Source organism: Oryctolagus cuniculus, chromosome 7, assembly GCF_051225735.1.
Source record: "Oryctolagus cuniculus isolate XC-2025 breed Fujian yellow rabbit chromosome 7, ASM5122573v1, whole genome shotgun sequence".
Classification (NCBI taxonomy): Eukaryota; Metazoa; Chordata; class Mammalia; order Lagomorpha; family Leporidae; genus Oryctolagus; species Oryctolagus cuniculus.
In genome coordinates, this window is record NC_142873.1 from 111,528,678 (window position 1) to 111,549,861 (window position 21,184).

At 39.4% G+C, this 21,184-nt stretch overlaps 1 protein-coding gene across 25 annotated transcripts in view; it reads right to left on the reverse strand.

Moving 5' to 3' along the window:
* Positions 1 to 21,184, reverse strand: part of PATJ (PATJ crumbs cell polarity complex component) — a 452,303-nt gene that overhangs the window by 255,846 nt on the left and 175,273 nt on the right. For 23 of the 25 annotated variants that reach the window (XR_016237308.1, XM_089337289.1, XM_070078398.2 and 20 more), the window contains exons 23-24: positions 5,057 to 5,128; positions 991 to 1,168 (exon numbers count right to left, since the gene is read on the reverse strand). Coding sequence is in view for 24 of the 25 variants with exons in the window: in XM_089337289.1 (XP_089193415.1) it covers positions 991 to 1,168; positions 5,057 to 5,128 (250 nt within the window). In the remaining variant the exon portion in view is untranslated. Of the gene's footprint in view, positions 1 to 990; positions 1,169 to 5,056; positions 5,129 to 16,780; positions 17,163 to 21,184 lie in introns of those variants that run through there. The other 2 variants (XM_089337301.1, XM_089337302.1) reach the window with 2 other exon arrangements.

Here is a 21,184-nt window from a genome sequence, read left to right on the forward strand (position 1 = left end):
ATTATTAAATGCACTTGAAAGAAAGAGAGGAAGAGAGACAAAGAGCTGCCATCCACATATTCACTTCCCAACAGCCCATGATAGCTGGGCTGGGCCAAGGATTGGGCACCAGAGCTAGGAAGTGAATCCAGGTACTCCAATGTGGAACATGGATGTCTTAATCACTAGGTCAAATATAAGCACCTGAAATTTTTTAAGGATCTCACAAGCACAAATATGAGACCAATTTTGTATATTTAGGGCAGCTTTTTATAATTCTTTGATTTAACCCTTACAGCTATGTTACTGGTTTTGAATTCTCATTTCCTTTTTATTTTGAAACTGAGAATAAGGTAGGTCTAACCAGTCATCCAATAATTAGAAAATGCAGACTCCTATCTGCAACATCCAAGGCTCTTCTTTCATTCCTCAGAACTGAAGCACAAAGGCTGGTGGTTATAATGATAAAGCAAGAATCAGGAACAAGCAGACTCCACTGCTGGAGACACCCACTGGTTTCTCCCATCTATGCAAAGAAATGTGTCCTACTCTGACCTCAGGGCATTCTCAGTGCTTTGATGTGCTTTTCAGACTTAGTTCCCATACAGCTACATCTAGGGATTCAACCCTCCCATAAATGGAATCTTCAACATTGCAAGATCAACTCTGTTCTCTAGCCAAGCGCAGATACCCCATTGATCAAAATTTAGACCTTGTAAAGATGGTGGGAGAAGCATAGTGTCTACCATGTGCCCTATTCTCTATGGAGCCTTTGTTAATTTGTTTTTCTCAATCAGCTGAAGTTTTATGTCATTTCATTTGCTACGCCCCTCACCCTGTGAGAAACGCATAAATTGTGCATACCATGTACAAAGTCAATCATATACATAGAGTACAATAAGTACAGCCCCACCCACCTCCCAACACATGAAGAAATATCCTCTGGTCACATCATTCTTTCATTTTCTCACAGTGTGCATCAAACAAAATGGGTCTCTTAACACCATTTACCTCTAGTATTTTGTCTCCGGTTTTCAGTGCGTTGGTTTTTCCTGCTGGGCTGTCTTCTAAGACTTGTTTGATGAATATACCTTTAAGCTCTTCTCCATTCTTCAGGCGTTTTATCACGGTCTGTCCACCAACAATACTGATGCCAAGAGACACATTGGGTTCTCTAAAAATTTCAACACTTTAAAGAGAAGAAAAAAAAACTTTCTCATGAACAGCTTAATTTAATTTGTGGGACTGTCAATGTATATTTTGATTTGTACTATAGTCCTGGGGTCCATATTTTATAAAAATAAATTTTCAAATGTGTGTTTTTACAGATGCTACAGAAATTTAACCTAGTTCCAAAATCACAAGATATTATCAATAATTCATGACATGTGAAAGTGTGAACCCTGACAATGATCACTTTCTAAAACAATATATGATAATAATTTTTATTATTTATTTATTTATTTTTTTGACAGGCAGAGTGGACAGTGAGAGAGAGAGACAGAGAGAAAGGTCTTCCTTTGCCGTTGGTTCACCCTTCAATGGCCGCCGCGGCTGGCGCGCTGCGGCCGGCGCACCGCGCTGATCCGATGGCAGGAGCCAGGAGCCAGGTGCTTATCCTGGTCTCCCATGGGGTGCAGGGCCCAAGCACCTGGGCCATCCTCCACTGCACACCCTGGCCACAGCAGAGAGCTGGCCTGGAAGAGGGGCAACCGGGACAGAATCCGGCGCCCCAACGAGGACTAGAACCCGGTGTGCCGGCGCCGCTAGGCGGAGGATTAGCCTAGTGAGCCGCTGCGCTGGCCCAATATATGATAATATTAAGAAAAAATTTAGCTAGACCTTAAAGTTCTGATTCCTACCACAGTATGTTTTCAGTGGTCCATTTCATTTATATCTGAAACTGTAGCAAAAAGTGACATGAGGAAATAATAAGCAGGCAGAAAAAAAAGTCTAGAAAGCTAGGTATGTCATTCTAGTAAAAGCACAGACATTCAGAATAAAATAAATGGGTCGCTTTTCTTTGTTGGGAGGGCCTTTATTACTGTTTCAATTTCTGTCTCAGTTATGGGTCTGTTTAGGTTTTCTATGTCTTTCTGGTTCAATTTAGGTAGGTTGCATGTGTCTAGGAATCTACCCATTTCTGATAGGTTTCCCTGTTTGCTGGCATACAAGTCCTTGTAGTAATTTCTGATGATTCTTTTTCTTTCTGTGGTGTCTGTTGTTATGTTTCCTTTTTCATCTCTGATTTTATTGATTTGGGTGTTTTCTCTTCTTTTTTTAGTTAGTTGGGCCAATGGGGTGTCAATTTTGTTTATTTTTTCAAAAAACCAGCTCCTCGTTTGGCTGATTTTTTGTAATTTTTTTTAATTCAATCATGTTGATTTCTTCTCTGATTTTAATTATTTCTCTTCTCCTACTAGATTTGGGTCTCGTTTGCTGTAGATTTTCTAGATCCTTGAGATGCATTGAAAGCTCATCTATTTGGTGCTTTTCCACTTTCTTGATGTAGGCACCTACTGATATAAACTTTCCTCTTAACACTGCTTTTGCTGCGTCCCATAAGTTTTGGTATGTTGTGCTGTTATCCTCATTTACTTCCAGAAAATTTTTGATTTCTCTTTTAATTTCTTCTATGACCCATTGTTCATTCAGGAGCATGTTGTTCAATCTCCATGTGTTTGCATATGCTCTAGGGATTCCTGAGTTGCTAATTTCCAACTTCATTCCTTTATGGTCTGAGAAGCTGCATAGTATGATTCTAATTCTTTTGAATTTGCTGAGACTTGCTTTATGGCCTAGTATGTGGTCAATCCTAGAGAAGGTTCCATGTACTGCTGAGAAGAATGTAAATGCTTTATATGTAGGATGAAAAGTTCTGTAGATAGATATCTAACTTAGATCCATTTGGGCTATAGTGTCATTTAAATCTACTGTCTCCTTGTTGATCTTCTGTCCTGTTGATCTGTCTATTTCTGAGAGTGGAGTATTGAAGTCCCCCAGTACTACTGTATTGGGGTCTAAGTCTCCCTTTAAGTCCCTTAACAAATCTTTTAAATAAACCGGTGCCCTGTAGTTAGGTGCATATACATTGATAATTGTTATATCTCCCTGTTGAATTGATCCCTTAATCCTTTTATAATGCCCCTCTTTGCCTCTCTTAACAGTTTTTGTGTTAAAGTTTATGTTATCTGATATTAAGATGGCTACACATGCTCTTTTTTCATTTCTGTTGGCATGGTATATCTTTTTCCAGCCTTTCACTTTCAGTCTGTATGGATCTTTGTTGGAAAGATGTGTTTCTTGTAAACAGCAAATAGATGGGTTTTGTTCCTTAAGCCAATCAGCCAATCGGTGTCTTTTAACTGGACAGTTCAGGCCATTAACGTTCAATGTGACTATTGATAAGTGGTAACTTTGCCCTGCCATTTGCCAAAGATATTTTCTAATATATGCTTTGAATTCCCTGTGATCTTTTGCTGTGAGGTTTCTTTCCTTTACCTTCTTTCTTATTGATGACCGTGTTTCTGTATTTCTGTGTGCAACACATCTTTAAGCATCTTTTGCAGGGCTGGACGAGTGGTGACAAATTCTTTCAATTTCTATTTGCTATGAAAGGTCTTTATTTCACCTTCATTCACAAATGAGAGCTTTGCAGGATATAGTGGAAAGAACGGGGCCATCAAAGGAGGTAACTTTCTCTGAAGGGAGGAGAGAACTTCCACTTTGACTATGACCCTGTCTGAATAAGATCAAAGTCGGTGAACTCAAAAGGCTTCCATAGCCTTGGCAACTCATGACTAGAGCCTAGGGAGATTACTGACGCCATAAACAAGAGTGTCAAATTGTTAAGTCAACAACAGGAGTCACTGTGTATTTACTTCTCATGTGGGATCTGTCCTTAGTGTGTTGTCCAATGTGAAGTAATGCTATAACTAGTACCGAAACAGTATTTTACACTTTGTGTTTCTGTGTGGGTGCAAACTGATGAAATCTTTACTTAATATATACTAAATTGATCTTCTGTATATAAAGATAATTGAAAATGAATCTTGATGTGAATCGAATGGGAGAGGGAGTGGGAGATGGGTGGGGTGTGAGTGGGAGGGAAATTCGGGGGGGGGAGCCATTGTAATCCGTTAACTGTACTTTGAAAATTTATATTTACTAAATAAAATATAAATAAAAAAATAAAATAAATGGGTCGCTAAGCGGCTCCTTGGCAAAGCTGCTCCACTCATTCAGCAGGTTTAATGTGTGCTGCTTTAATCAGGGGGCATATTTTATCTGTGTCTAAAGCTAGAAGGGTTCCCGCCAGCTCAATGTCATTTTTAAAAACAAATCACAGAATGAAACTTGCCCCTCAAAACATGGATTTTGCTTAAACACACCCTTTAAGATATTATGGATTTTACTTAAACTGCAGAGATGCGGCCAATCATTAACTGAAATAAAAAAAGTTACTCAGTTTTAAGACAAATCTCAGAATTCAGTTGCAAGAAAAGAACAGAGTAGGTGAGGCTGCTGGAATTAATAATGCACACAGAATAGAGAGCACAGCTACATGAAGACTTTTATAATCTTCAAGTGCAGCCCTGGTAAGTACTTACAACTACAGCCACACCCAAAGGACGATAGGTTCAATATACTCTGTGTGCCTCACAAAGGCACAAACTTGGACTCCTTACCAGGTAAAGATGCAAACTGAGATACAACAGAAATCTCAACTACTGTTGTTATTTTAAAAACAAGGAGCTTCACTGCCCTCCCTGCAGCCCTACCTGATGCGCTTGCAGTGATAAACCATTCTTTGTCCATCATTTGCTACCACAGTGGACATCTGGGAACTGTGTTCTCTGAAAGAGGTTTTTCTAATAGTGCTCCTAGTCTTTTATGTCTGGCTAAAAATCTCTAGGTAAGATAAAATAAAACTAGAATTGAGGCCTACCTATACGTGAATTCCTGCAATCTGCCAATCATAACAGTGTAACTAAATGCTACGTATACTAAGTTAAAGAAAAAAGTAACTGACTCTTTCGCTATTTGAGAAAGCTAGTAAATTATGTCATCCACATACATTCTTGGTGGACCCCAGTGGCTGAAGTTCGGAGTTTCTTCTCCTTCACCTTCTTCTCTTTCAGGTAACTCACTGAGAAGAGAGAAAGAAAAAAATGCACAGCACTTATAAGACATATTCGTACTGTTAAAGGTTCTTGGAAAGTTTGAAAATCGCACAATCTATAGGAAAACACTTAATTTGGAATCTTAAAAAATATTTATATCAATAAATGTACCAAACAAAAATATATTGCTTTAACAGTCTACTCAACAAATTCCCAAAAAAGTAGTGGAAAATCACAGAATTATCAAAAGCTTTTCTTGGTGACCCACTAATGCTGTTTTCTAAAAATTTGTGCTTATCTTTTCTAACTTCACATTTCTCTACCAGTTTATAAAATATATAAAACTTGTTATTGACTCGCTAAGAGAATAGTCCAGTCCATAAAGATATAAACAAGTAAGTATGATTCTTCTAGATTTTTTAAAATATTTATTTATCTGAAAGGCACAGTTACAGATAGGCAGAGGCAAAGGTGGGGGAGTCTTCCATCTGCTGTTTCACTCCACAAATGGTCATAACAACAGAGCTGAGCCAATCCGAAGCCAGGAACGAGGAGTCTCCTCCGGGTCTCCCAGCGGGTGCAGGGGCCCAAGGAGTTGGCCATTCTCCACTGCTTTCCCAGATCATAGCAGAGAGCTGGATCAGAAATGGAGCAGGCAGGACTGGTGCCCATATGGGATGCCGGGACTGCAGGCAGCAGCCTCACTCACTACACTACATTCTTTCTAGATTTTTAAGTCATTCTAAATGTAATTAATTCCCATCATTCCTATCCCTTGAATATTTGGTGTAGTTTAACAGTACTTTCCAGTTTACAGAGAGATTTAATTATATTATCTAATTTGATTCTTGATCCCTCCTATCTACCACCAGCATATTTTCACCTAAAGAAATTTGGAACTTGATAAAACGCCAAATTACAAAGTAACTAGTTACAAGAGTAAAATGATCTAAAAAGGGTACAGAGATTACCAAAAAGTATCTAGAAAAGGAGAAAGGATTCCTAACTTAAGTCTAACCTGTGCTATGTAATAGGTATATGACTTTGGAGTGTCAAAATGAATGTGTGTGATTAATATAAATCATATTCTTTTACTAAAAAATACAGATACCACATCTTGTATTTTTATAAAAGTCCTTTGATGTAAGCAGAGGAATGGAGGTCCAGAGAAGGCTCAGACAAACCACTCTCAGCACTTTTCTACATGTGCCTGAATCTTTGCTTTAGTACATTTCAACGTTCCATTTGTCTCTAAACTCTCACTTAAGTCCTGCAAAAACAAGCAAAACTACCATCTGCTTGCCTCTCTTCAGACTTGTTAGGATACAACAATCCTAAGATCATATGAAAAGGAAAAAGCCAAAAGGATCTAGACAATCCAAACATCAATTAAGAAGAAAATGAGGGGTGGGGAGAGGCAGGCATTTAGCATGGTTAAGCTGCTGCTTGGGATATCTGTATCCCATAAAAAGAACACTTGGGTTTGTGTCCAGCTCCTTTGCTTCAGATCCAGCTTTCTGCTAATATGCATCATGAGAGATAGCATAGTACTTGGGTGCCTGCCACCCACATGGGAATTTCAGGCTCCTGCTTTTAGCCTGTCCCAGCCCTAGCTGTTGTGTGCATCTGTGAATCAGTAAATGGAAAGGATTCATTCTCATTCTCTCTCCTTCTCTCCCCCCTCCCTTTCAAATAGAATGAGAAATAAATTTCAAAAGAAAAAAATTAGTATCATTAACATCTCACCCACTACCAATAAGATCTTTCTTACCTTAGCCAGTCTAATTTTTATGATTAAAAGTATTATTGTAGTCAGGGAAAAACAACTTGGCAAATACTTGTTGGCTACTTGTTTAATGTATCTTCTCTTCTTTACCAATATAATCCATCTTTTATTCTAGGTAGTTCTATGCTCAGCCTTGAAAAAGTACATATCTCGGATTTCCTTTAAGCTAATGGTAAATATGTGCCATAGTTCTGATGAGTGATATGGAATCTAAAGTCCCTGGATGAGATTTCTAGGAAAACTCACAAAGAGAGGGACAGTCATCTGGCAGGAAGCTTTTGCACTGTGCCTTCTTTTTCTTGTCTAGAATGCAAGAGGTCCAGATGGTGAGATAGTCATCTGCAAATACTGAAGAAACAATGAGGACTAAAGCCATCCAAGGACAGCAGAGCAGCAAGGAAGGTGCTGTGTAAGACCCTAGAGACAAGGTGGTTCCAAGATGGCGGAATAGGGAGGGAGCTTACTGATAGTCCAGGAGAAGATAGTTTAATAAAAGTGGAGATAGTGTGGTCTCAGGGAAGAGTTAGGGAAAAAACATCAGAGGAATCTTCCATAATTAGAGGGACTCGGGGGACCTACGTGGAAGGCATGGGTGCCCATGGCTCAGGACTCTAGCTGCAGAGAGCCTCCGCACCAGCGCTAGAAAGTGAGGTGAGATAAAACAGCAATAGCCTGAGACGCTGATGGAAAAGAGAGAGGAAGGGTCCAGAGGGAACAAGGCTTGAAGCTCTGTGGGGGAAGTTCACCAGCCTAACTAGAGAGAAAAAATAAAAGGGACGGTATGGACACGATTCTCTCTCTCCAAACACCTTACAAAGGTGTATGAGCCGAAAACACGAGCCGATTGTACAAGCCAATCGAGCAGACACCATTCTGGACGTATGTAACAACTGCGCCAGCTCGGGGCTGTGCATGGCAATCAGCCAAGCAGAGCAACCTGACTCTGCTGGGGAGTAATTACAGGCGGCTGAGATCTAGTGAATGTGTGGAACCTCTGAACCGGGACTGTGGGAAAAAACAAAAACAAAAATAAAAACAAAACAAACAAAAAAAACCTGAGGGTATGTGGCAGAACTCACAGTGTGGCTGACACTTGAGTACTCTCTGTGAGAGATGCCACAAGCTCAGGCGGCCCTGGCTACCCGGTGAGAGACACTGCAGGGGAATCAGAGATTAGAGGACTGCACAGATTCTTTGTGTGGTTCTTGGGACAGAGCAAACGAATACTATACCCACTGGGGCTAGCAATCAGGTACTCATCGCCGTGGAGAAGAGCTCAGCTGAGTAGAACTACTTCACTTCTGATTAAAAAACAAAGAGAGAAAGAGAAAGAGAGAGAGAGAGAGAGAGAGAGATTTACCATGCCAAACCTGGGTGGGTCACCTTAGGCACACCCTTAACCCTGAAGAACTGAACAGAGCTCTCTGGCCACACCCACCACAAGCCTCCAGAGATTCACTGAAAGCAGACAGTCCACTTATCTACAGAGTCAAAGTACAACTAGAAAAGCCGCCACAATGAGGGGGAGAAAAGAGGAAACCAACGAGTATCTCCACAAATGCTGAACAGCAAACACCACAACTGAAGAAACAAGAATAAGGAAGAAAACATGACACTCCCAAAAGAACATGACACTTCAATACAGATAATGAAGATGATGAGCTAGAAGAAATGCAAGACATAGAATGCAAAAAATTGAAAGAATATTTAGAAGTGATAAAAAAAAAAACTGCACGAACTATTGAAATCCATGCAGGACATGAAAGGTAATCTCTCTCAGGAAAATGAAATCTTAAGGAGGAATCAAAATGAAATGAGGAATTCAAGAGAACATGAAATTGAGATATTGAAAACAAAATGAAATGAAGAATTCAATAGAACAAATAAAAAACACAGTTGAGAGCCTTAAGAACAGAAATCAGTGATGCAGAAGAGAGAATATCAGACTTACAATGCAGAGCACAGGAAAGTATACAGTCAAACCAAAGAAAAGAAGAGGAAATTAGAAATCTAAAAAATACTGTTGGGAATCTGGCAGGCTCCATGGCTCAATAGGCTAATCTTCCACCTGTGGTGCCGGCACACCAGGTTCTAGTCCCGGTTGGGGCGCCGGATTCTAGCCCAATCACTCCTCTTCCTGTCTGGCTCTCAGCTGTGGCCTGGGAGTGCAGTGGAGGATGGCCCAAGTGCTTGGGCCGTGCACCTGCATGGGAGACCAGGAAAAGCACCTGGCTCCTGGCTTTGGATCAGCGTGGTGCACCGGTTGCAGTGCGCTGGCCATGGCAGCATTTGGGGGGTGAACCAATGGACAAGGTAGACCTTTCTCTCTGTCTGTCTCTCTCTCTGTCCACTCTGTCAAAAAAACAAACAAACAAACAAACAAAAAAACATATTGTTGGGAATCTATAGGATAATATTAAAAAAACCAACATTTAGGTTCTAGGAGTTCCCGAAGGCATGGAGAGGATTAGAAGAACTTTTTAGTGAGATACTAGCAGAAAACTTCCCCGGTTTGGACAGAGACATCCAAGCAGAGGAAGCACACAGAACTCCCTATAAACATGATCAGAAAAGATCCTCACCACGACACATTGTAATCAAACTCAGCACAGTGAAACATAAAGAAAAGATTCTAAAACGTACAAGAGAGAAATCCCAGATTACTCTCAGAAGATCTTCAATTAGACTCACAGCAGACTGCTCATCAGAAACCCCACAGGCTAGGAGGGAATGGCAAGATATAGCCCAAGTATTAAGAGAAAAAAAATGCCATCCAAGAATATTATATCCTGCAAAGCTCTCATTTGTGAATGAAGGTAAAATAAAGACCTTTCATAGCAAACAGAAATTGAAAGAATTTGTCATCACTTGTCTAGCCGTGCAAAAGATACTTAAAGATGTGTTACACACAGAAACAAAGAAACACAGTCATCAATACAAAAGAAGGTGAAGGAAGAAAATCTCTCAAAAAGATCACAGGAAGTTCAAAGTATATATTAGAAATGTTTTTGGAAAAATAGCAGGGAAAAGCCACTACTTATCAATAGTCACACTGAATGTAAATGGCCTCAACTCTCCAGTTAAAAGACACAGACTGGCTGAATGGATTAAGGAACAAAACCATCTATTTGCTGTTTACAAGAAACACATCTTTCAAGCAAAGGTACATGCAGACTGAAAGTGAAAAGTTGGAAAAAGATATTCCATGTCAACAGAAACCAAAAAAGAGCTGGCGTAGCCATCTTAGTATCAAAGTAAACTTTAACACAAAAACTGTTAAGAGAGACAAAAAGGGGCACTATATAATGATTAAGGGATCAATTCAATCAATTGGGGGATTTCAATACTCCACTTTCAGCAATGGACAGATCAACCAGACAAAATCAAAAAGGAAACAGCAGATTTAATCAACACTATAGACCAAATGGATCTAACAGATATCTACAGAACTTTTCATCCTACACTTAAAGAACACATATTCTTTTCAGCAGTGCATGGAACTTTCTCTAGGATTGACCAGATACTTGGCCATAAAGCAAGTCTCAGTAAATTCTAAAGAACTGAAACCATACCATGCATCTTCTCAGACCACAATGGAATGAAGCTGGAAATTAGCAACTAAGGAATCCTTAGAGCATATGGAAACACATGGAGACTAAACAACATGCACCAAAATGAACAATGAGTCTTAGAAAAAAATCAAAAGAGAAATAAAAAAATTCCTGAAAGCAATGATATAACAATACAACATATCAAAACATGGGATACAGCAGAAGCAGTGTTAAGAGGCAAGTTTATAGCAATAGGAGCCTATATCAAGAAATTGGAAAGGCATCAAATAAATCAGTTATCAATGCATCACAGGGACCTAGAAAAACTTCAGCAAACCAGACCCAAAACTAGTAGGAAAAGATAAATAATTAAAATCTGAGAAGAAACCAACAGAACTGAATTCAAATAACATTACAAAAGATCAGCCCAACGAGGAGCTGGTTTTTTGAAAAAAAAATAAACAAAATTCACACATCATTGGCACAACTAAACAAAAAAAGGAGAGAGAAGAGAATGTAACAACAGACACCACAGAAATAAAGAGTCACCAGAAATTACTACAAAGAGTTCTATGCCAACAAACTGGGAAATCTACCAGAAATGGATAGATCCCCAGACATATACAACCTACCTAAATTGAACCAGGAAGACATAGAAAACCTAAACAGACCCATAACCAAGTCAGAAATTGAAACAGTAATAAAGGCCCTCCCAACAAAGAAAAGCCCAGGACCAGATGGATTCACTGCTGAATTCTACCAGACATTCAAAGAAGAACTAACTGCAATTCTCCTCAAACTATTCAGAACAATCGAAAAAGAGGAATCCTCCCAAATTCTTTCTATGAAGCCAGCATCACCTTAATCCCTAAGCCTGAAAAAGATGCAGCATTGAAAGAAAATTACAGACCAATCCCTGATGAACATAGACGCAAAAATCCTCAATAAAATTCTGGCCATTAGAATGCAACAATACATCAGAAAGATCATCCAGCCAGAACAAGTGGGATTTATCCTTGGTATGCAGGGATGGTTCAATGTTCACAAATCAATCAATGTGATACAGACACATTAACAGACTGCAGAAGAAAAACCATATGATTATCCCAATAGATGCAGAGAAAGCATTCGCTAAAATTCAATACCCTTTCATGATGAAAACTCTAAGCAAATTGGGTATAGAAGGAACATTCCTCAATACAATCAAAGCAATTTATGAAAAACCTACAGACAGCATCCTACTAAATGGAGAAAAGTTGGAAGCATTTCCACTGAGATCTGGTACCAGACAGGGATGCCCACTCTGACCACTGCTATTCAATATAGTTCTGGAAGTTTTAGCCAAAGCCATCAGGCAAGAAAAAGAAATGAAAGGGATACAAATTGGGAAGTAAGAAGTCAAACTATCCCTCTTTGCAGATGATATGATTCTTTATTTAGGGGATCCAAAGAACTCTACTAAGAGATTATTGGAACTCATAGAAGAGTTTGGCAAAGTAGCAGGATATAAAATCAATGCACAAAAATCAACAGCCTTTGTATACACAGGTAATGCCATGGCTGAGAAAGAACTTCTGAGTTCAATCCCATTCACAATAGCTACAAAAACCATCAAATACCTTGGAATAAACTTAACCAAGCATGTTAAAGTTCTCGATGATGAGAATTACAAAACCTTAAAGAAAGAAATAGAAGGGGATACCAAAAAAATGGAAAAATCTTCCATGCTCATGGATTGGAAGAATCAACATCATCAAAATGTCCATTCTCCCCAAAGCAATTTATACATTCAATGCGATACCAATCAAAATGCCAAAGACATTCTTTTCAGATCTGGAAAAAATGATGCTGAAATTCATATGGAGGCACAGGAGACCTCGAATAGCTAAAGCAATCTTGAACAACAAAAACAAAGCCGGAGGCATCACAATACCAGATTTCAGGACATACTACAGGGCAATTACAATCAAAACAGCATGGTACTGGTACAGAAACAGATGGATAGACCAACAGAACAGAATAGAAACACCAGAAATCAATCCAAACATCTACAGCCAACTTATATTTGATCAAGGATCCAAAACCAATTCCTGGAGCAAGGACAGTCTATTCAATAAATGGTGCTGGGAAAACTGGATTTCCACGTGCAGAAGTGTGAAGCAAGACCCCTACATTATACCTTAAACAAAAATCCACTCAAGATGTATTAAATATCTAAACCTATGACCTGACACCATCAAATTATTAGAGAACATTGGAGAAACCCTGCAAGACACAGGCACAGGCAAAGATTTCTTGGCAAAGATCCCTGAGGCACAGGCAGTAAAAGCCAGAATTAACAAACTGGGATTATATCAAATTGAGAAGTTTCTGTACTGCAAAAGAAACAGTCAGGAAAGTGAAGAGGCAACCAACAGAATGGGAAAAAATAATTGCAAACTATGCTACAGATAAAGGATTAATAACCAGAATCTACAAAGAGATCAAAAAACTCCACAACAATGAAACAAACAACCCACTTAAGTGTTGGGCCAAGGACCTCAATAGACATTTTTCAAAAGAGGAAATCCAAATGGCCACAGACACATGAAAAAATGTTCAGGATCACTAGCCATCAGGGAAATGCAAATCAAAACCACAATGAGGTTTCATCTCACCCCGGTTAGAATGGCTCACATACAGAAATCTACCAACAACAGATGTTGGTGAGGATGTGGAGAAAAAGGGACACTAACCCACTGTTGGTGGGAATGCAAACTGGTAAAGCCACTATGAAAGTCAGTTTGGAGATTCTTCAGAAGTCTGAATATAGCCCTACCACATGACCTAGCCGTCATACTCCTTGGAATTTAGCCAAAGGAAATTAAATTGGCAAATCAAAGAGCTCTCTGCACCTCAATGTTTATTGTACCTCAATTCACAATAGCTAAGACATGGAATCAACCTAAATTCCCATCAACAGAAGGCTGGATAAAGAAATCATGAGATATGTACTTTATAGAATACTATACAGCAGTAAAAAAAAAAGAAATCTACTCATTTGCAACAAAATGGAGGAATCTGGAAAAGATCATGCTGAGTGAAATAAGCCATTCCCAAGGGACAAATATCATATGTTCTCCATGATCTGTGACAACTGAGCACATAAAAGGAAACCTGTTGAAGTGAAATGGACACTATGGTAAACAATCACTTGATCTGCCCTTGTCCTGATTGTCGAGGAACAGCTCGCTATTTTATTCCTTTTAGTATTTTTTTGTTCTACTTAATACCATTGGTTGAACTCTTTAATTAACACATAATTATTCTTAGGTGTTTAATTTAACTGAAAAGTGATCCCTGTTAAATACTAGAGGGGGAATAAGAGGGAGGAGATATACAGTTCGGCATATGCTCACTCGGACTTACCCCTAAAGGTAGAGCTAGAAACGTGCCAGGGGATTCCAAAATCCCATCAAGGTGGCATGTACCACAGACTCATAGCATGGCAGCACTCCTGCCTCAGAATCAACCCTTGGGACATTCAGATCTGGCTAAAAGGTCCATGAGAGTCTCACAGGCATGGAAAGCCATGACATGGTGGCAAAAAAAAAAAAAAAATCTAAATGAAAGATCCTGGTGAACAAGACCCCAGCAGAAGGAACAGGCCATCAAGGAGAGAGGCGCCTTTCTCTGAAGGGAGGAAGGAACCTCCACTGTGATACGGCCTTGACTAAACATGTTCAGAGTCGGTGAACTCAAGGGGCTTCCACAGCCTAGACAGCTCATAGCAAGAGTCTTGGGTGATTGCTGACGTCATAAATAAGAGTGCAAATTGTTAAATCAACAACGGGAGTCACTGGGTACATGCTCCCCATGTAGGATCTCTGTCCTTAATGTGTTTTACTATGAAACTTAAAAACAACACTACTAGTCGAACAATACCCTATACCTTTTGCGGTTGTGTGAGTGCAGCCTGTTGAAATCCTTGCTTAGTATATACTAAGTTGATCTTCAGTATATGAAGGTAATTGAAAATGAAACTCGATGAAGGGCGGGATGGGAGAGGGAGTGGGAGAGGGGAGGGCCAAGGGAGGGAGGGAGGTTGGGGGGGGAGCCACAACAATACAAAAGTTGCACTTTGTAAATCCACATTTATTCAATAAAATAAAAAAAAAAAAAACAAAAAAAAAGAAAAAAGAAAAAAAAAAGAACTTAATACTTTACCCTGTTAGTATTTTTTATGTTCTACTTAAAAACTATTGGTTGAACTCTGTAATTAATACACAATTACTCTTAGGTGTTTAATTAATGCTATAACTAATACTCAAATAGTATTTTACACTTTGTGTTTCTGTGTGGGTGCAAACTGTTGAAATCTTTACTTAATATATGCTAAATTGATCTTCTGTATATAAAGATAATTGAAAATTAATCTTGATGTGAATGGAAGGGGAGAGGGAGTGCGAGAGGGGAGTGTTGTGGGTGGGAGGGAAGTTATTGGGGGGGAAGCTATTGTAATCCATAAGCTGAACTTTGGAAATTTATGTTCATTAAATAAAATAAAATATAAAAAAAAGGTGGCACGTACCAATGCCATCTTACTAGTTAAAGTGATCAATTCAAGTTCAAAATTGATCATAAAGATATGATTAAGTGTCAAAGGGATCACATAAACAAGACTAGTGTCTGCTAATACTAACTGATAGAATTAAAAAGGAGAGAATGATCCAACATGGGAAGCAGGATACACAGCAGACTCATAGAATGGCACATGCCCTAAACAGCACTCTGGCCTCAGAATCAGCCCTTAAGGTATTTGCATCTGACTAAAAAGTCCATGAGATTTTCTCAGGCATGGAGAGCCAAGACACTGTGGCAAAAAAATGACCTAAATGAAAGATCTCTGTGAGTGAGATCCCAGTGCAAAGAAGGGGCAGTTAAGAAGGAGGTACCTGTTTCTGAAGGGAAGAGAGAATTTCCACTTTGATTATGGCCTTGTCTAAATAAGGTTGGAGTTTGTGAACTCAAGAGGCTTCCATATCCTTGGCAGCTCATGACAAGAGCCTCGGTGATTACTGACGCCATAAATAAGAGTGTCAGTTGTTAAATCAACAACAGGAGTCACTGTGCACTTACTCCCCATGTAGGATCTCTGTCCTTAATATATGGTACCATGTGAATTAATGGTAAAACTAGTATTCAAACAGTACTTTATACTTTGTGTGTCTGTGTGGGTGCAAACTGTGGAAATTTTTACTTCGTATATACTAAGTTGATCTTCTGTATATAAAGCTAATTAAAAACGAATCTTAATGAAGAATGGGATGGGAGAAGGAGTAGGAGATGGGATGGTTTGTGGGTGGGAGAGAGGTTATGGAGGGAAAAACTGCTATAATACAAAAGTCGTACTTTCAAAATTTATATTTATTAAATAAAAGGAAAAAAAGACCCTAGAGACAGTAACACCATCATATGCTAGGGTCAACTTATTCAGGACTTCCAACATGAAATAAACTAAGTCTTTGGGTAAGTCACACTGACTCTTCATGAGCAGCTAATGCAGTCCCTAAATGATACACCCATGGTTTCACCAACTTAAGTAATCTGTCTTCAGTTAATTCTGTCATGTTATTGCTTTGTATATATGTGCATATACATACACGTATAACACATATTTAGTCATCATAGAGTTGAATCATAGCACAAATGGTGTTCAGTGAGATACTACTTATTGCTTTTATTGAACTTTGGCTCAACCAATATTCATTTACTTTATAATTTTTCCAAATTGAATGTGTGTCATAAATTTTCCCACATATTATAATATTCATAAATTTTTGTGTAATAAAATATTAATAGTCTATGACACTGATTGAATTTACCTGCTATCCCAATATATGAGGTGCTTAGATTATATACTGGGAGCAGGTGCTGTGGTGTAGTAGGTTAACCTGCTGCCTGCAGTGCTGGCATCCCATATGGGTGCCAGTTCAAGTCCCAGCTGCTCCACTTGCAATCCAGCTCTCTGCTATGGCCTGGGAAAGCAGTAGAAGATGGCCCAAGTCCTTGGGCCCCTCTACCTGCATGAGAGACCTGGAGGAGGCTCCTGGCTCCTCGGTCCTGGCTTTGGATTGGCTCGGCTCTAGCTCTTGTGGCCAGTTGGGGAGTGAACCAGTGGATGGAAGACCTCTCTCTCTCTCTTTCTCTTTCTCTCTGTGTGTAACTCTGACTTCCAAATAAGTAAATATATCTTTAAAAAAGAGATTATATCCTGTATTTTTGAATAGAGACAGTACTGTAAGGAGGAATATCTTTAGGCTTTGTTTACCAGGATACTTCAAAAAGATCATGGAAAAATGAAATGAAAAATTATGAGTTTATTTTTTGAAAAGAACAATTTTTGTTAAATTTTCATTTTTATTTATTGGAGAAGTAGAGACAGAGGAGAAATTTTATTTATTGGAGAGGTTACAGACAGAAAGAGGGAGAGATAGAGAGAAAGTTCTTCCATCTGCTGCTTCACTCCCCAAATGGCCAATCCAAAGCCAGGAACCAGGAGCTTCATCTTCATCTTCCACAGGGCAGGGATGCAGGCCTGAGCACTTGGACCATCTTCCACTGCTTTCTAGGCATTAGCAGAGAGTTGGATAGAAGAGGAGCAGCCAGGATATGAGCCGGTGTCCATATGGGATGCCATCACCAAAGGTGGAGGCTTAACCTATTATGTCACAGTGCCAGCCACTAAAAATAATTTTAAAATATACAGTTTCGTTCATAATTTACATTTACTGCACTACAGAAAAAATATTTTCTTGCACTAAAATAAACATATTTTTAATTCAATTTCCCATGAACTCTTTAAAGTTCCCTGGTGTTTTATAAATTTCCTTTAAATAAATATTAACTGAAAATTGAAAACAACACTGAAATCTTCCTGTTCCCCAAATCATGGCAGGCAGTTGGGGGATTTTACTATGTTGTATTTTTATTATCAGTGTGGAAACCAAATTATTCAATTAAAAATAAACCTGACATACAAAGGAAGACAAGACTTTAAAAAATGAACTATTTTTTGTATTTTAAAAATGTGAATACTAAAAGCTTACTGTTTGCTCTTGCATAAAACTAAAATATGAAAAATTTTAGTTTTCTTTGATAAAGTATATAATAAAGAAACTATTCTGTTGGAAAAGATTCATCGATTTTTTTTTCAGATTTTTTTAAATTTATTTGAAAGGCAGAGTTACAGACAGAGGGAAAAGACATAGAGAGATCTTCTATCTACTGGCTCACTCCCCAAATGGCAGCAAAGACCCAGGTGAGCCAGGCTGATGACAGGATCCTGGAGATTCTTCTGAGTCTCCCACATGGGTGCAGGGGCCCAAGCACTTGAACCATCCTCCATTGCTTTCCTGGGAGCATCAGCAGGGAGCTGGAGCAGCCAGGACAGGAACCAGTGTCCATATGGGATGCTGGCACTGCAGGCGGCAGCTTAAACCACTATGCTAACATACAATGCCAGCCCCTCATTGACTTTTTCAGAGCATATTACCTAGTTTCAGGGAATCAGTATACACATATTTTACTTAGTTTATTTCATATATAATGTACGATAAAACTTGTGAAAGCTTACTCAGATATCTGCAGTTAGTTTCAGAAATAAGTCATGAGAGATGAACAACTATACAAACTTAGGTAATCACCTGACACTGAATTTTTTTAAATTAATTATTTATTTTTTGACAGGCAGAGTGGACAGTGAGAGAGAGAGAAAAAGGCCTTCCTTTTTGCCGTTGGTTCACCCTCCAATGGCCACCGCAGTCGGCACACCACGCTGATCCGATGGCAGGAGCCAGGTGCTTCTCCTGGTCTCCCACGGGGTACAGGGCCCAAGCACTTGGGCCATCCTCCACTGCACTCCTGGGCCATAGCAGAGAGCTGGCCTGGAAGGGGGGCAACCGGGACAGAATCCGGCAGCCCGACCGGGACTAGAACCCGGTGTGCCGGTGCCGCTAGGTGGAAGATTAGCCTATTGAGTTGCGGCGCCAGCCAATGAATGTTTTTATCTATTAACTCAAATTTAATCAATAAAGTACATATTAAATTTTAAGCTCATATGTTACTGTACATATTAAGATTTAAATTTGGAAAAATACAGTTGAAACTTCAGGCTTTCTTTTCAAATTTTATAATCTGAACTGTGATCAAACATGATCAATAGCTTAATCAGTGTCTCAAATCTTAAAATAACTTTCTTAATCCAAAAAACATTAAGAGGGAGCCCTAATGGGAAGTATGGGCTGGGTAAACATGACAAGCCTCTCTAAGGTCATCAGCTGCAACAAAAGCACCACTGTGATGGGAACGTTGGTAACCGAGAGGCAAAGCAGACTAGGTAGGTATAAGGTTTAGATATGGCTTGTCTCCCAAAGATTTATATGCTGGAAACTTGGGTCTTCAACACAGTGTTACTGAGAGGTGGTTTGGGCCTTTAAGAGGTGGGACCTCACAGAAAGTGGCTAGGTAATGGGATGCCACCCTTATGAATGGATTAACAGCTATCTTGATAAACTAGGTTAGTTCTCTTGGACTGGATTAGGTCCCATGGGACTGGATGAATTACCACAAAGTGGGTTATTATAAAGTGGGTCAGCCTCCCCTCTGTCTCTCCATATAATGCTGTCCACCATGGAGCCCTCTGCTAAAGACCAGAAGATGCCAGTATCATGCCTTGACATCTAGAAAATAAAGCAAATAAACCTCTAGTCTTTATAAATTATCCCGTCCCAGTATTCTGTTACAACCACAGAAAATGGAATGACAATGGAATAGCCCTGTATCTCCCTTTCAATTTGCTGTGAAGCTAAAACTTCTCTGAAAAAAATAATGAAGTCTTAAAAGAAAAACTGAACTTTTGCCTCTTACATGCAACCAGAGGGTTTTTTTTTTTATTTGCTAATTTTCATTTAATTTGAAAGACAAAGAGATAGATAGAGATCTCCCATCTGCTGGTTCACTCTCCAAATGCCCACAATAGCTTGGACTAAGCTAGGAGTGTGAAACTCCATCTGGATCTCCCACATGGGCAGGAGGGACCCAGGTATCTGAGCCAGCATGTGCTGTCTCCCAGCACACACATTAGTGGAATGCTGGATTGGAAGCAGAACAGTCAGGACTTGAACCAGGCACTCTAACATAGGGTGGAGGTGTCCTAAAAGACTACTTAAGCTGCTGTGCCAAATGCCCACACTCAACCAGAATTTTATAACTAATTTTTCCCTAAAGAGAACTATCAAATAAAAATGTTTTTTATTTCAGATTCTTATAACAAATGCCCAAAATTATTATTCTTTAGAGATATGGGGGTGAAAGATGGAGTATACTTTAGTGAACAAATGGACATCAATGGTAAGATTTGCTCATGATGTATACAATCTCTTTGTAAATAAAATTCTCAACATCATACAAAAATCAAATGACTCCCTCCAGGTGGCCAAGGTGATCTTTTGTCTTCAACAGCAACTTTTTGCATATCAAATTTTTATGTATTAAGCTATATGAAAGTCAAGTAAATTCACCGCCCAAAAACAACAAACAGGGAGAGTTCTGTTTATCACTAAGTTATTTGAAGATTTCTTTTTCCTTCTTAAATGCAGATCCTGTGTTACAATTTTCTGTGACATAGCCTAGGGAATTTGGGCATTTGGAACCAGGAAGAATGGACAATAGTATATTCCAAACTAGGAGAGTTACTTACAAAGATGATACATTATGATCTTGAAGCTGCAAAGCAAATTATTACCTGATACCAATATAGAAAGAATTAGGCATTCCCTCACATTAATGGTTTTTTTTAAAAGATTTATTTATTTACTTGAGAGAGCTACACAGAGAGAGGAGAGGCAGAGAGAGAGATAGAGAGAGAGAGGTTTTCCTTCCGATGGTTCACTCCCCCAACTGGCCGCAACAGCCGGAGCTACACCCATCCAAAGTCAGGAGCCAGGAGCTTCTTCCAGGTCTCCCACGCGGGTGCAGGGCCCCAAGGACTTGGGCCATCCATAGCAGGGAGCTGGATCGGAAGTGGAGCATCGGGTCTTGAACCGGTGCCCATATGGGATGCCGGTGCTTCAGGCCGGGGCATTAACCTGCTGTGCCACAGTGCTGGGTCCCCTTTATGTTAATGTTTAGAATGACAAAGAAATTGTACTGAGCAACAGATGTTGAGACAAAAAAGTAACTATGGGGCTAGTACCATGGTGTAGTAGGTTAAACCTCTGCCTGCAGCACCAGCATCCCATATGGACACTGGTTTGAGTCCCGGCTGCTCCACTTTGGATCCAGCTCCCTGCTAATGGCCTGGGAAAGCAGCAGCTAATAGTTCGAGTCCTTGGGTCCTTGCACCCACATGGGAGACCAGGAAGAAGCTCCTGGCTCCTGATCAGGCCATCTCCAGCCACTTGAGGAGTGAACCAGCAGATGGGAGATATCTCTTTCTGTGTCTCTCTCTCTCTCCCAGTAACACTGTCTCTCAAATAAATAAATTTTTTTAAAAAAATCAGATTAGTGATTACATGGTGCAAGACATTGTAAATGGAGAGGTGGGAACTTTATGGATGATGTAAATGTTGTTTATATTTTCATTAAGGTGTAGGTGACATAAATGTACATATTAATTAAAACCCTATTAGGAGAATGGACATTTTGATGATGTTGATTCTTCCAATCCATGAGCATGGAAGATTTTTCCATTTTTTGGTATCCTC